Raw genomic sequence first — 14,028 nt, forward strand, 5'->3', positions numbered from 1 at the left:
AAAGCTCCCAGTAGGGGATTTTTGCTTGATTGCTGCCGCAAAAGCACAGCATTAACCTTCACACATGAAACTGAGTCAGCTTACAAAATGACTCCACCCAAGTGCTTGAAAATGAAGGCTTTAAAAAAATGTTTTCCATAGGAACTTTTTTTTTTTTTTAAACAATGCCAAGGTTTCTTTATTATTATGGCCAACATTTTGAAAGTATAACATTTTTGACCGAACTACTCCTTTGGCCCTCTTGGCACCTCAACATGTTGAGTTTTTTGTGAGAGTGGGCGTGGGTAGACTCTTACCCCTGTACCTCCCCAGCTACCCTCTGATCAAAATTAGGTGGCCACTGGGCATGCAAAGAAACCCGCTCCATCTCCTTTCACCTCCCATCCACGAATGGCTCCATGCCTGGAATGTAGGGTTCAAACATTATACATTTTTCTCAAGGGGGCTTGGCATGAAAACATATGATTTAATTTCCCAAGACAGTAAAAGTGTTCTTACGTTCCACAGAGCCGAAGAGAGCGGATCAGGATCCTATCCACCTCATCCATAGGGATTCTGAAACAAGAACAAGGTCTCCACACAAACTATGAACAAAATAACCTGGAAAAGAAAAACAAAATGTACAAGTCAGTGAAAATAATACTTGTATTAAAAGAGGTAACCATAATAGAGATTCAGGAACATGACTAGTAGGAATAGATTAGCAGAGGAACTGTGATCCAAAATGGGTGACGGGGCTCCGCCACCCATTAAGAACAAGCCAAAACCAGCCCAGTTAAAATCTGAGGAACAACCCATGCCCCAAGCTGTAGCGTGCAACTGAGGGAGCGCTCCTGGACTTTGTGTTGTGAAAAAACAAGGTTTCCCCTGGGGTCGACTAACCCAGCTACACATGCCCAATGAGCCATGCATGGCCAGGGCGGTTTGCTTCCCCACCCTTGCATGACCCATTAGCCATGCTGGTTAGGGTACGGCACCATAAATATTGCATAGTTGGCATTCCTATGCATCCACGTGGGATAAGAGGGCGTGGGAGTTCTTGCCACTCCAACTCGCTCTCCAGGAACCATGATTCAGGGAGCGTTTTTCGGTTGGTGTATAGCCTTGGTTTGCCGACTGGTGTTTTTTCAAAGTAATTTTCATTGAAAACTTACTTTAAAAAAAAAAAGGGGGTAAGAAGTTAAAAAGGGTGGGGAGGTTATTGGGGTAGGGATAATAATATTGGGGGTTCAAAATAATTCTTCCAAAATAATTACTTCGGGAAAAACAAGACAGAATCATTTGATTGGTACTGCACCCTTCATGTCTGAGGGGTGTGCAGGGTGGGACTTCTGGAACAGCAGTGGTGTGAGCGGCAGTCTGGAGCAGAGCAGTTAAGCATTTTAATCATTAAAATAATGTGTATGCCTGTGCGTGATTGATTGTGTGTGTGTGTGAACGTGCATGTGTTTATGCGCATGTTTCATGAGGTTTGGAAGGATTGTGTATATCTGTGAGGGGTCGGCGGGTCACAGCGACCTGGTGAATGCGCAAGTAAAAGAATGCTTGTGAACAAATGCGGGAGATGGGTGAATGTGCGAGACAAGTGAATGAATGCTTATAAATGTGCAGTGACTGCTGATGAATGCATGACTGGGGGGGGGGGGTGCTAGTTAAGTGTCCATTGATTGGAAAAATGGATTCAAAGTAGCAGTGCATGTACACGCAGATATAGACCACTGAGAGGAACAGAATCAGCTCTACTCTCAATATGGGACGATCTAAAAATCACAGCCTCGGACAACAGCACTGCCTTGATACTCCTAGACCTATCGGCAGCATTTGACATAGTCGACCATGACACCCTCATAACGAGATTAGAAGGACTTGGAATAACAGACACCGCCCTACTATTGATCAAATATTTCCTAACAAACAAAAGGGAAACCGAATGGATGAAACCCTTCAAATCCAGCCCGAGAGATTCCACCTGTGGAGTACCACAAGGATCATCCTTCTCCCCGCTACTATTCAACATATACCTGTATCTACTGATCAGAATCATCAAAAGCCACGGCGTCACCTGCTACAACTACGCTGATGATACACAAATAATCTTCAAAATACAAGACAACCAGGAAAGAAACTCAATGCTAGAAGACTGCCTTCGCGATGTATTCTTCTGGATGAACTCTCCCTCAAAAATAACCCAGGCAAAACTGAAATAATGATCGTCACAAAAAATGGAGGAGAAAACCAATTCATCCCTTGGCCAAGGGAACTCGGGACAACCCCAGCATCCTCGCAGATTGTAAAAAACCTGGGGGTTCTGATGGACAATAATCTCATGCTAGAGCCACAAGTAAACGCTCTCCTCAAGAAATGCTTCTTCCTCCTGCAAGCGGCAAAGAGAATCTTACCGTTTCTATCGTTCACTAACAAAACAACCACCATCATCATCGCCCTCATCATGTCCAAAGTAGACTACGCCAATAGCCTATACCCAAGCATGCCTGAACGACTTCTAAAAAAAACTACAACGCATTCAAAACGCAGCAGCCAGACTACTTCTGAAACTACCCCGAAGAGAACACACAACAGCGCTGAAAACACTACATTGGCTACCAATAAAACAACGAAATAAAATTTCGAAACAATGTGCATTATGCACAGAGCAGTACACAACGAAGGCGCTGAGTTTCTAAGAGCCAAATTGTGCCTACAACAACCAACAAGAACGCTCAGATTAAGCATGGACATCCGCCTGGAACCGAAGCCCTACAACAAAAGAAAACTAGGAGGATCCTCCTTCTCTCACCAAGCTCCGAAAACCTGGAACGACCTTCCAAAGTACATACGTAACACAAGAAACCACCTATTATTCAGGAAATTACTCAAAACTTGGCTCTTCACGTCATAACTAGAAAGACTAGCCACAGGGGCACCGACATAACTAAAAACATCAATGAGTGTACAGCGACCGCGATACACACCGATCAATCAATGGGAAAAGCTGAGGTAAATATCCCACGACATACCAAAGGACCAAACGGGAGACAGTCGCAATACAACCAAAGATAGCAAACACAGCCAACTAAGACAAAGACTAGAACGAATCATCAAGAGGACCATGACCTTAACTATTACCTACCCCAACAGACTTAAGGACAAAACAGAGAGGGAAAGGAAGCACTGCACCATGGGCCCCAATGCAATGGGTGAGAAACAGAATGTTTCATCACTACACACGGTCCACCAATACAAAGCAGGAAACAATGCCCCACCACACAAACTACAACTAAAGAACAGTCCCGAGGATATTCACCCCATGGAAACCAAAGAACCAGTCAGGACAGAAGGATACGAACGTCTGAATACACAAGCTCACCAAGACGGATCCACTAGGACAACACATCAACACGACCCCGACCCTAAACCATTCAAAGCCTCAACCGACCAGGGTCACACTAGATCACCTGAGAACAGATATCAACCACCCGCCCCCACACCTGAAGATCAGGTTCATACACACCCACCAATCCAAACTATACTCAATAGGATACAGTTGGATCAGCACAACACCACCAAAGCGAGTCGGCCCACGAGGAACCAGCAACATTCCAACCAACAGGTATACAACTCTAACAGAACCATAAGTACCTGAATCAGGATAAAAATCCCACTAACCCAACCCTCAATCTTCTGCATACTTAAACCCACACAAAACCACACAACCATCTCTCTCCCAGCAATCCGCACCCACAACACAAACTTCACCGACAGCACTCGAGGCCTTTGCCCGATCCGATACTAGCACCAAAGCCCAGCACTCTGTGTATACTGAGCTGAAGATGCCAACAGCACACCACTTCTCCCACTCTCCTTCTCCCCTCTTCCTGACTAACCCTACCCACCCTTCCCGTTTACAGATCCGCCAGAGCGCCTGGGGACCAATTCCGTTGGTGACGGTGCGCTATACAAGTACCGCTAACATAACATAACAGAGGAGCTCAACAAATCTACCACATTACCCGTCCGCAGGCCCCATGTACAATACTGGGTGAGGCAGAGACAGGGTAAAGTAGTGCATTTAAGGGGGAGGGCATGTGGACAGCAGCGATGTGAAATGGCCATGTTCCCGCAGAGCTCCTGACGGATCCGTTAATTGATTTTCTTCCCTGCATTAGATTGTGCTGACAAAAACCTCCTTGGTGCATAAATGTGGCGAGATAAAGTTGAAGCTATGTTCTGACAGCAGAATGGCTCAATAAGGCAGCCCAGAGATGAGAACTGAGGGCGGACGACAGTCCCTGTGGAATTAAGATGGCGGCCGTGGCAAGATCTGCGCACTGACTCCGAGAAGACGAGCGTCTCACATACCATATGGAGTGTGGAAGAGTGGCGGGCGGATGCTTACCATTAGACCCTAAGAGTTGGGCTCTCAGAGGAGTAGGTCGCCAAGGATAGGCTAACGCCTGGTGGAGGTGCGAAATGGACAGCAACAGCATAACACAGTAAACGCCCGCAGATGATAGGTGCGGCCATCGGGAGGAGTGACTACCGGGTAGAACGGCGAACACCGTTCTCGTCAATGAGGCAAGGCGGCACACTTTGCACTTGGATGCGGGGGAGGCTGGGAATTATCGAAGCGACACTGAACAGGAAGAAACCCAAGAGTTCACAGCCACGATACCTGCGGGCGGAGTAGATTGGTCGTGGGGTTTTCACCATTCATGGGAGACTGGGAACAACTGGCTGATACCAAAGATGCCTGGTGGAGACTGGAGATGACACGTATAATAGCCCCATTGCAGCCCTCCGTCTAGGACCAAGAGAAGCTGTGCCACTGGTGAGGGGGAAGGCCAGGATAGCGCGTCGTAGCTGATGGTGATTAGCGAAGGCACTGGAGGCAAAGGATACTACATACAGTGTAGTTGTGACAAGATATCGTCATGATAAGAGTGCCCCAGCAGTGATAACTTTGGTGGGCGCAGTGAGTGAAGTCACACAAAGGCCTCACATCAGGGTCCTTGAGGCATATGTCGGACACCACCTGCAAAACCAAAACAAACACAAATGGATGCCTTTGCAAAGAAAAAGGAAGCAAAGTGTGATCTGCCGGACCCAGGAGTGCAATCTGATGGAGAAAAGCACACACAGGGGGAGCGGACAACAAAATACTAAATGCAATTGTGGCCCTTAGAACATCCATGGAGTCATGTATAGATGAGATCAAATGTGATGCAGGTCTCTGGAGGCAGAACGTATGGACTTTGGCTGCCAGAGTGGGGGGACTAAGGAGAAAGTGGGGGAGATGTCGACCACCATGAAAGAACTGAAAGTAAGGGTACGGGATCTCACAATGAAAGTACGCATGTTAGAGGGTCGAGACGAAGTTGCAGAAGGAAGGGCAAGAAGGAGAAATGTTAGAATTTTAGGATTGCCTGAGGGGGAAGAAGGTAGAGACCCCACCAAGTTTGTGGAAAATATGTTACTCCAAAAGATTGTCCCAGGGAATCAGACACAGGGATTCACGGTTGGATGGGCCCACAGATCACTGACGAAAAACCCTCCCCTGGGGGCACCACCTAGTCTGATCATATGGACAGGGAAAAGATCTTGGTCTTCTCCAGAGAGGGAGGAGAGATCCAGCAAGCATCAGCTAAGTTGGCGATCTATCCAAATTATACCTTACAGGTTCAAAGAAAGAGAAGTCAGTTTTTACCTACGAAAGACAGATTAAGATAGCAGGGTATTAAATACATGTTGTTATACCCAGCAAAACTGAAGATCTTGTACAATGGAAAGGCGCTGCTCTTCGATGCCATAAAATGGCACCCATAGGAGAAAACAGGAATAATAAAAGATAGGACACAAAGGACGGCACCATAATAGGTGCTAAGAAGCATGTATGTACCTTGCCCTGAACACATTGGTTTGAGATAGTGCTTTAGACCAGTGCTTTAGACCAGGAGCTACCTCAGTGACATGCATCACTGAACTTATACTTTTTTTCTATCTTGCGGACAGACCAGATCCGATCAGGAGGAATCCCCCACTGGTTTCTATTTGTTGCAGTTAAAGATGCAAGTCCTACAGAAGGGAGTGGGATGAATGACAGTAAAACCTGAGCAGACTGGTACTGTTAGATCAATAGTTATGTTTTGGTGTGGTATGTTTATGTTACACACCAGCTTGTTAATGTATGGCGCAAAAGTGCGAGGTATTCTACAGAGGTAATTGGGTGGGGAGGATATGGACAAGAGTGGGGAAGATGGGTTTGCTTCAATAGGTCAGAAAAGGAAGTCACAGGGGAAGGGTGTACAGGAGGGGGAGAACAAGGGCACAGACATGGTTAAATGGCGGAATTGTTGAGTGTCCTCTTGGAATGTTGGGGTACTGATTAACTATGTTAAACGTGCTAAGGTGGCCTAATTCTTGTGCAGAAAAGTAGTAGGGTTTGGGAAAGTACAAGAGACCCCTCACAGCAGAGAAACAGAGCAAAATGCTTGGAAAAGTGGAGTGGGATGGGATTTGGGTCAACCTATTCTGCCTATGCAAGGGGGGGGGGGTTCTTATATTAGTGGCGAGCACTGTGCCCTTCCAGATGCTGGAAGTTCGGACAGACAGCAAGGGGCAGATGGTTTTAGTACACTGCTTTATAGATAGTAGACAGGTGTGTATTATTAACACTTATGCCCACAACAATGAGTCTGTCTTCCTTCTTTCGTTCCTTATACACCAGGCTGGCCCCCTTTAGAGTGATTATGTGCATTTGGGGTGGTGATTTTAACTGCACACTGAACCCACTTTTGGATAGATCAGATGGGAGTAGTTTCTTACCTGTAACTCCCATTTCTCCACGGTTGGTATTTTTCATGAATTCACATGCTGTGAATATTCCCCGTCATCAGGCTTTGAATCCCCGGTTACTTTGATTTAGTACTTTTCCTATAGAAAAACGTTGATGCCTTGAGTGTCCCATCGACGTTGTTGTGGGTGCTTTTGGTTCCCACCAACAGGACGTCGAGTGTATAGCTCCACCCCAGCAGCTTCCCCTCAGAGTTTAACCACTGAAGATGGAGGATAACCCCCATGTAGAGGATGTTTGACTGGAGGGGAAGGCAAGAGGGTGCATGTGAATCCATGAAAGATACCAACGCTGGAGAAATTGAGTTACAGGTAAGAAACTACTACCTTCTCCAGCATTGGATCTTTCATAGATTCACATGCCGTGAATAGATTTTATAGTAGTTATACATGTTAGGGGGAGATAAACCAGGTAAACAAAGATTAGAAAAGTTTGCATTTTTCTGCGCTTATACGAGAAGTGTACATACGCAAGTACAAGAAAAACAGCCGGGAAGTTGCAGGGCTTACCTTACTAGAACAGCCATTAAAAGGACTGCCCGCCCCATCTGTACGGCTTCCGCGTGCTGCTGTTTTAGGCAGTAGTGCCAGGTAAATGTGTGAAGCACTTTCCATGTTGCCGCCTGGCAAATTTCTTTGTTGGGCAATCCCGACCAGAGAGCCGCTGAGTCAGTTGTGGCCCTTGTAGAATGTGCCCTAGCTGCAGTCTGCAGTGGCCTGTTGGCCTTTGCGTGGCAGAAGGAAATCACAGAGGATATCCACCTTGCGATGCCTTGTTTTGCGATGGCCTTCCCCTTGTTTGAGAGGCCAAAGGCAACAATGAGCCATTTTGTAACTCTAAATGATTTTGTCCGGTCCAGATAATATTTTAATGTCCTTTTTACGTCCAGAGAGTGTAAAGCTCTCTCCAGTGGGGATGTGGAGTTTTGAAAGAATCTAGGAAGGGTGATGGTCACATTCTTGGGATGAAGTGAGGATTGGTGGAAAGTATTACCTTGTCCTTCGCGAATCAGAAATACAGAGATGCAGAGGGGCCACCACTAAAGCCTGTAGTTCAGAGACTCGTCTGGAGGATGTAACAGCAATTAAGAATGCCACTTCCCAGGTCACAAACTTGATGTGTGCCGTCGATAGAGGTTTGAAAGGGATTTTCATGAGATTGACCAGGACCATATTCGGGCTCAATACTGGTGGAATTCTTTTCTTTGGAGGAGAAGTGTGAACAAGTCCCTTTAGGAAGTGTTTGAGCAACCCGACGCTGTAGAGAGCAGGCGATCCTCTTTTCCTTGTGAATCTAGAGATTGCAGCCAAGTGTACTTTTATAGAGGAGATCGCTAGACCTTGGAGTAGGTAGGGGAAAACCTGTTGAGGTTTTTTGGCTAGAGGTTGATGGTTGGGCTGCTGTGCACACCATGTACATAACCTTTTCCATTTCTGGTTGTAAGAAAGGTTAATGGACTGAGCCCTAGCTGCAGCTAGTATGCGCTGGCAGTCTTGCAGGATGTTTAGGTGGCCGTACGCGACGTGATTAGGAGCCACGCTGTTAGTTTGAGGGAGCCCGGGTCGTGATGTAGAATCACACCATTGTTCTGCGATAGGAGATCAGCGTGAGATCCCAAATGGATTGGATTGTCCGCCGCCAGTTGAAGGAGGTCAGAGAACCAGGTTTGTCTGGGCCAGTACGGTGCCACCATAATCATTTTGCAATGATATTTGCGTATCATCTGGATTGTTTTCCTTATGAGAGCGAATGGAGGGAACTCCTATGCGAACATGCCGGTACATGGGAACAATACCTCCCCTTGAGAGCCGGGATGAGGAATCCTGCTTGCAAATGTATTGCACTGCTTGTTGCCCTGTGTGGCAAATAGGTCTAGAGGAGGGTGACCCCATGTCGAGAAGATTCTGGATACTTGGTTGTTCTGCAGTTGCCATTCGTGGGACTGGGACGAGTTCCTGCTGAGGGTGTCCGCTTGTTTGTTGTGTATCCCCGGGAGGTGGAAGACTTGCAACAGAATGTTGTTGTGAATGGCCCAGTGCCAAATGGTCTGTGCTTCTTGAGACAGGGTGTTTGACCATGTTCCACCTTGTTTGCGCAGATAAAACATTGTGGTGGTATTGTCCGTGATGATTTTGTACTACTGGATTCCTGATTAGTGGGAGGAAAGACTTTAGTGGCCAATGTACTGCACACAGCTCCAGGACATTAATGTGGAGGATGGAGTCTTCGGGAGTCCACAGGCCTTTGACTTGGTGCTCATTTAAGTGAGCTGCCCACCCCGTATGGGAAGCATCGGTTAAGATTGTGAGATGATAATTGGGTTCTACAAGGGGCATCCCTTTCGAGAGGTTGTCGAGGACACTCCACCATTTTAGTGAGTTTGAGAGAGTCTGGGTCATGGTAATTTAGTCTGATGTGTTTGGGACCCTCTGGCAGCTAGAAATCTTTGTACTGGCCGCATGTTTAGCCTGCATTTGGGTATTAGTGGAATGCAGGACGACATGGTCCCTAGTAGAGCCATGTATTTGCGCACTGCGAGTTGTTTGTTTGGAGTGAAGGAATTTGTCTGGGTTATTCATTCTTTCACTCTGTTGGATGAGGGTTTGACGAGGCTTTGGTCGGTGAGAAATTGCCCACCAAGGAACACCAAACATTTTGATGGAAATGTGCAAGATTTGGCGTAATTGATTGCAAATCCCAATTGTTGGAGAAGAGCTTCTGTTAGTCCCAGAGAAATCGTGGTTTGTTGATATGTTGGACCTCGAACTAACCAGAGGTCTAGGTATGGGTCGACGTGGTGGTCCTGTTTTTGAGAAAAGCTGCCACTGATGCTAGGCATTTGGTGAACGTTGTGGGGGATGATTTGGAGGCCAAATGGAAGTACTTGAAATTGGGAATGACTTTCGTCGACCTTGAATCTGAGATAATTTCAGTGTCTTGGATGTATCGGGATGTGGAAGTGCGCATCTTTGAGGTGTAATGCTGCTAGATATTTGTGAGGCTGTATGGCCTTCATGACATCTTGCAGTTTGACCCGCTTGAACCTTTGCTTTTTTGTGTTTTTGTTTAGCTTTCGCAATTGAACGCCATTCCGTCCAGTTTCTTGACGACGAAGTAACTGAAGTATACTCCTTTTCCCTTTGAAGAATGAGGAACTCTTTTGATAGCCCGTTTGACGCACTTCCTGTTGTAGAATTCGGAGGTTTGGGTGTGATCATTTTATGTTAGTTAACGGCTTCTGTGCACGCTTTAATTCCAACAAGTGGCCGTGCTGGATGGCCTCTAGCACCCATCTGTCTTTTGTAATTGCTTTCCAGTTGTGGAGATGAAACGCCACATTTCCTCCCACCTGTGTGCCCCTGAGGGAGTCATTGCTGGGCTTGTTCGGTCTACCTCTTTGAGAGGTGATTGATCCCCGTTTGCGCTGTGTCGCTTGTATACCCGGGAGTAGTATCTGGATATGCTGTAGTTTTTGCTGTCCCTGGAGGACAAGAACCTAGAATGACCCGAGGCACCTCAAAAGGAACGAAAATACCTTCTGCCCTACAAGGTTGTTAGTGATCTAGCAGTATCAGAGTCTCCTTTCATTGTTTTGAGGATCTCATCGATCTTGTCACCAAAAATGTTTTCTCCCTCAAACGGCATGTCAACCACCTTATGTTGTACCTCCTGTGTAAAATCGGTGAAACGTAGCCATCCTGGTCTTCTGAGGACGACCCCATTACCAACGTTTGAATCCTGTTTCTGCAAGATCCACTGCAATGTTAATGTGGTTTAGGGGCCTCCTCACCTTCACGCACCAGTGTCATGGCTTCTTTCCGCTGCTGCTCTGGCAAGTGCTCTAATATAGGAGTCAAGCGATGGCACATTTTCCGATCAACTACTGCAAGGGCATTGGCCGCTTTGACTGTTGTTGCCCGATGATGAGCACTTTCTTATCGAAGGCATCGAATTGTCTGCCTTCACTGTCTGGGGGAATGACACAACCAACTCTGGAGAGGGCTGGGAGGTGAGATGTTGGTGTTGTATCTGGTGCCTTACATTTTTTGTCTAGTCTCCCTTTAAGTGCCGGCTCATAGAATGGATGTTTGAGAGTACGTAAGCCTTCTTGCCAAACAGGATTTTGGATGGGTATAGAAAACAGCCTTTCTGCACTTACCCATGTGGTCAAAAAGAAAGCAGTCTTTTCTTCTGCAGGAGTTAAACCAAATTCCTGGCACACCTTAAGATACCATGGAGTGGAAAGCCCCAATATCATCTGGAGGAGAAGGTTGAGCTGGACTACCTTGTGTATCCTGATCCGGGTCATCCGTGTCCCATGTATCGTCTCTGCAAGGTGAAGTTGAATAGGCAGTAGAGCTTGTGTCCCTTGGAACTGTGTCTTGGTCTGCATCTACTAGTTTCCCTCTTCTTGTTCGCGTATTCGTGGACTATCCCTCTGTGGAGGTGGAGGTCTAGGAGGAGATTGGACTCTGTCATTTGTCTGAGTCTCTGGATGAATGCCCTTGATCCCTTTGTTCGTGCTGACCTGGTATACCCTGGTCTTTCCTGCATAGATGAACCCCTTGTGGCGGAGGTGAAAGTCTGGCATGGAGTTGTCCCAGCAGTGTTTGTAGAGTGGAAAGCACCTGCAGGGAGAGTAAGGGTTGCAGGTTTAAAAGGGGAGATTGTGGAGTCATACCTCCTGTTCCCAAAAGGGTTGCTGGAAGAGCAGGTGGTATATTATGCATTCATAGAGGGGTTTCTTCTCTTGATGGAGGTGACCAGAAAGCTTGTCCTGAATATGAGGTTGGATCCTGCCTTCCTCAGAATCGGAGTCCGTGTCCCTTGGGCACTCCTCTCTTGGAGGCTCAAAATCTGACTGTTATTGGATGCTGTAAGATTTCATCTGGCATGTCGTCGGAGTACGTTATAGGAGACACTCCTAGAGGAAGAAGTCTGTGCTCTACATGATGCCTTGTTTGGGTGTTTAGTATTCCTTTACTGCAGGATGATTAACTGTCCTTTTGTAGTTGTTGGACAGGTAATTCCGGGGCTTCAGTCATGGTAATGGTTGACGGGGTTGATGGCAGTGCAGCCTCACTCATGGAAGATTTGTTTTTTGGTCGTCGATGAGTGATGTCCCAATTTTGTCAGAGTAAGTTTCTTGAACAACTCTTGTCCAGAAGAGGATGTGTGACCTTCTTTAGAAGTGCAAGACTCCGAGGACGAATGGTGTTTCTTTTTTGAGGACGAAAACGGGGTCTTCATGGACGACTTGCATTTGTGTTTGATCTTCGTCGGAGAGGACGTTCTCGACGAGTGGGATTTGGTTTTAGTCGACGGGCATGAACCTTCATCCGTCGGTTTTGCAGATGGTTTTTACCGACCGGACTTTGGACAATTGCTTAGACACACATTGGGAACCCTCATTGCTACCTGGTGTTTTTTTAACAGAAGACTGGGAGTATGTGTCCTCATCGTGGCTCTTTGACGATTTTGGCTCACACGTTTGTTTCTTTGCCAAAGGTTCTTCAGAATTGGACCTGTGGCTTGATGGCGACCTCTTTTCAGAGGGGGTGGTAGCTCTCCCACTCCTTGACTAACCTGGTTCCGACTCTGGGTATGCTCCTTCATTAAGCCAACAAGAGGCGACGGTTTCTGTCTTTAAGGGTTTTTTGTTAAAAATCATGACAGATTTCACATTCCTCCTGTGAATGGTTAGGGTAGAGGCAGTATAAACATTCTGCATGTCGGTCACCTTCGTACACGTTCTTTAGGCCGTAAGTGTCACAGGACCTGAACAAGGGTTTTTTCGGTCCAACAGTCTCCATGTTCGGAAACGGGACTGTAGACTAGTCGGTTGCTCCGGTTCAAGTATAAATTGAAAAAATACATATTGTGTGTGAAAAGATATTTTCTCTTTGGAGAGAAGAACTCGAGGAACCCCCCCAGCTAGAAAGACTGAATCTGAGGGGAAGCTGCTGGGGCAGAGCTATACACTCAACGTCCTATTGGTGGGATACAAAATCACCCACAACGATGTTGATGGGACACTCAAGGTGTCAACATTTTTCCATAGGAAAAGTACTAAATCAAAGTAACTAAGGATTCCCAGCCTGGCGACGGGGAATATTCACAGCATGTGAATCCATGAAAGATCCAATGCTGGAGAAAAGCAAATTGCGCTGACTCTACCAGCTAGAATTCTGAGGGCATTGCTGGAGGACCTAGAGTAAAAGGACATTTGAAGGTGGCTAATGGGCATCAGGAAGGAATTTTCGTATTACTTGGGTGTACACCGATTTTATACACGCATTGATTATCTCTTTACCGGCGTGGAACCGCTGAAAGAGTTCATTGGATACTCATAGGAGGGTAGGATGCTTTCAGATAATTTCCCCCACCCCCATTTGCTGAATGGATGGTGGGCACTCATCCCATCCTTGTGACAATGTGGAAGCTCCGGGCAGAGATCCTTCTAGACAGACCCGTTCAGGATTGTATGGCAAAACAAATTGAATAGTTTCAGTATTAATGAGGGGAGTGTATGTAGAAGGGAATACTGTATAGGAGGCCTTCCAGGTAGTGGTGCGTGGAACCGCCATAGCTAAAGTAGGAGGGGCACAGAGGGAGCTGGCGAGGAAGCTATTGGATTCTGAAGCAAGTATTAAAAAGATTAGAGAAAACATATCCTCGGAATGCCAACGTGGAGTGGGATCTTCTCACGCTCTGACAGGAATTTCTAGAACACTGGGAGAGATTGGGTAGATCTAGCTATGCAAGGTACTCAGAGAGGTTACATGTACAGGGAAGCAAACCTGGCAGAATGCTGGCATGGCTCTGCCGCAAGAAGACCCCGGGGTGGGATTAATGAGATAGTAGATGAATGTGGAGGTCACCGCGGGAAAGAAATGGCATATTATCAGGACATATAAAGCGTAGATGGTGTACATAACAGACAGGAGATTAGGGAGACGTTATCTCAGACAGATTTACCTGCCCTACAGTTGAGACAGGCAGAGGCATTTAGCAATAATTATGCCTTTGTTGTCCTGGGAATCGTATGGATTTTGAGGAAGTGCTCTTAGTGCTGCTATCAGTTCTTCCTCGATGGTTTGAATCTGAGATTGTGGCATGATTCTATCAGGATGGTGGTGCTCAACCTCTGGTTAGCAAACTGGGGTCCACAAGGAAGT

The 14,028-nt window shown here is 46.6% G+C and overlaps 1 protein-coding gene across 3 annotated transcripts in view; it reads right to left on the reverse strand.

Moving 5' to 3' along the window:
• The window catches only part of CCDC22 (coiled-coil domain containing 22), a 942,388-nt gene that overhangs the window by 872,185 nt on the left and 56,175 nt on the right, over positions 1-14,028 (reverse strand). For all 3 annotated transcript variants that reach the window (XM_069645264.1, XM_069645266.1, XM_069645265.1), the window contains one exon: positions 499-600. In XM_069645264.1, coding sequence (XP_069501365.1) covers positions 499-548 — 50 coding nt within the window. In that variant the 5' untranslated portion in view covers positions 549-600. The remainder of the gene's footprint in view (positions 1-498; positions 601-14,028) is intronic.

Source organism: Ambystoma mexicanum, chromosome 2p, assembly GCF_040938575.1.
Source record: "Ambystoma mexicanum isolate Mex_15411 chromosome 2p, UKY_AmexF1_1, whole genome shotgun sequence".
NCBI lineage: Eukaryota > Metazoa > Chordata > Amphibia > Caudata > Ambystomatidae > Ambystoma > Ambystoma mexicanum.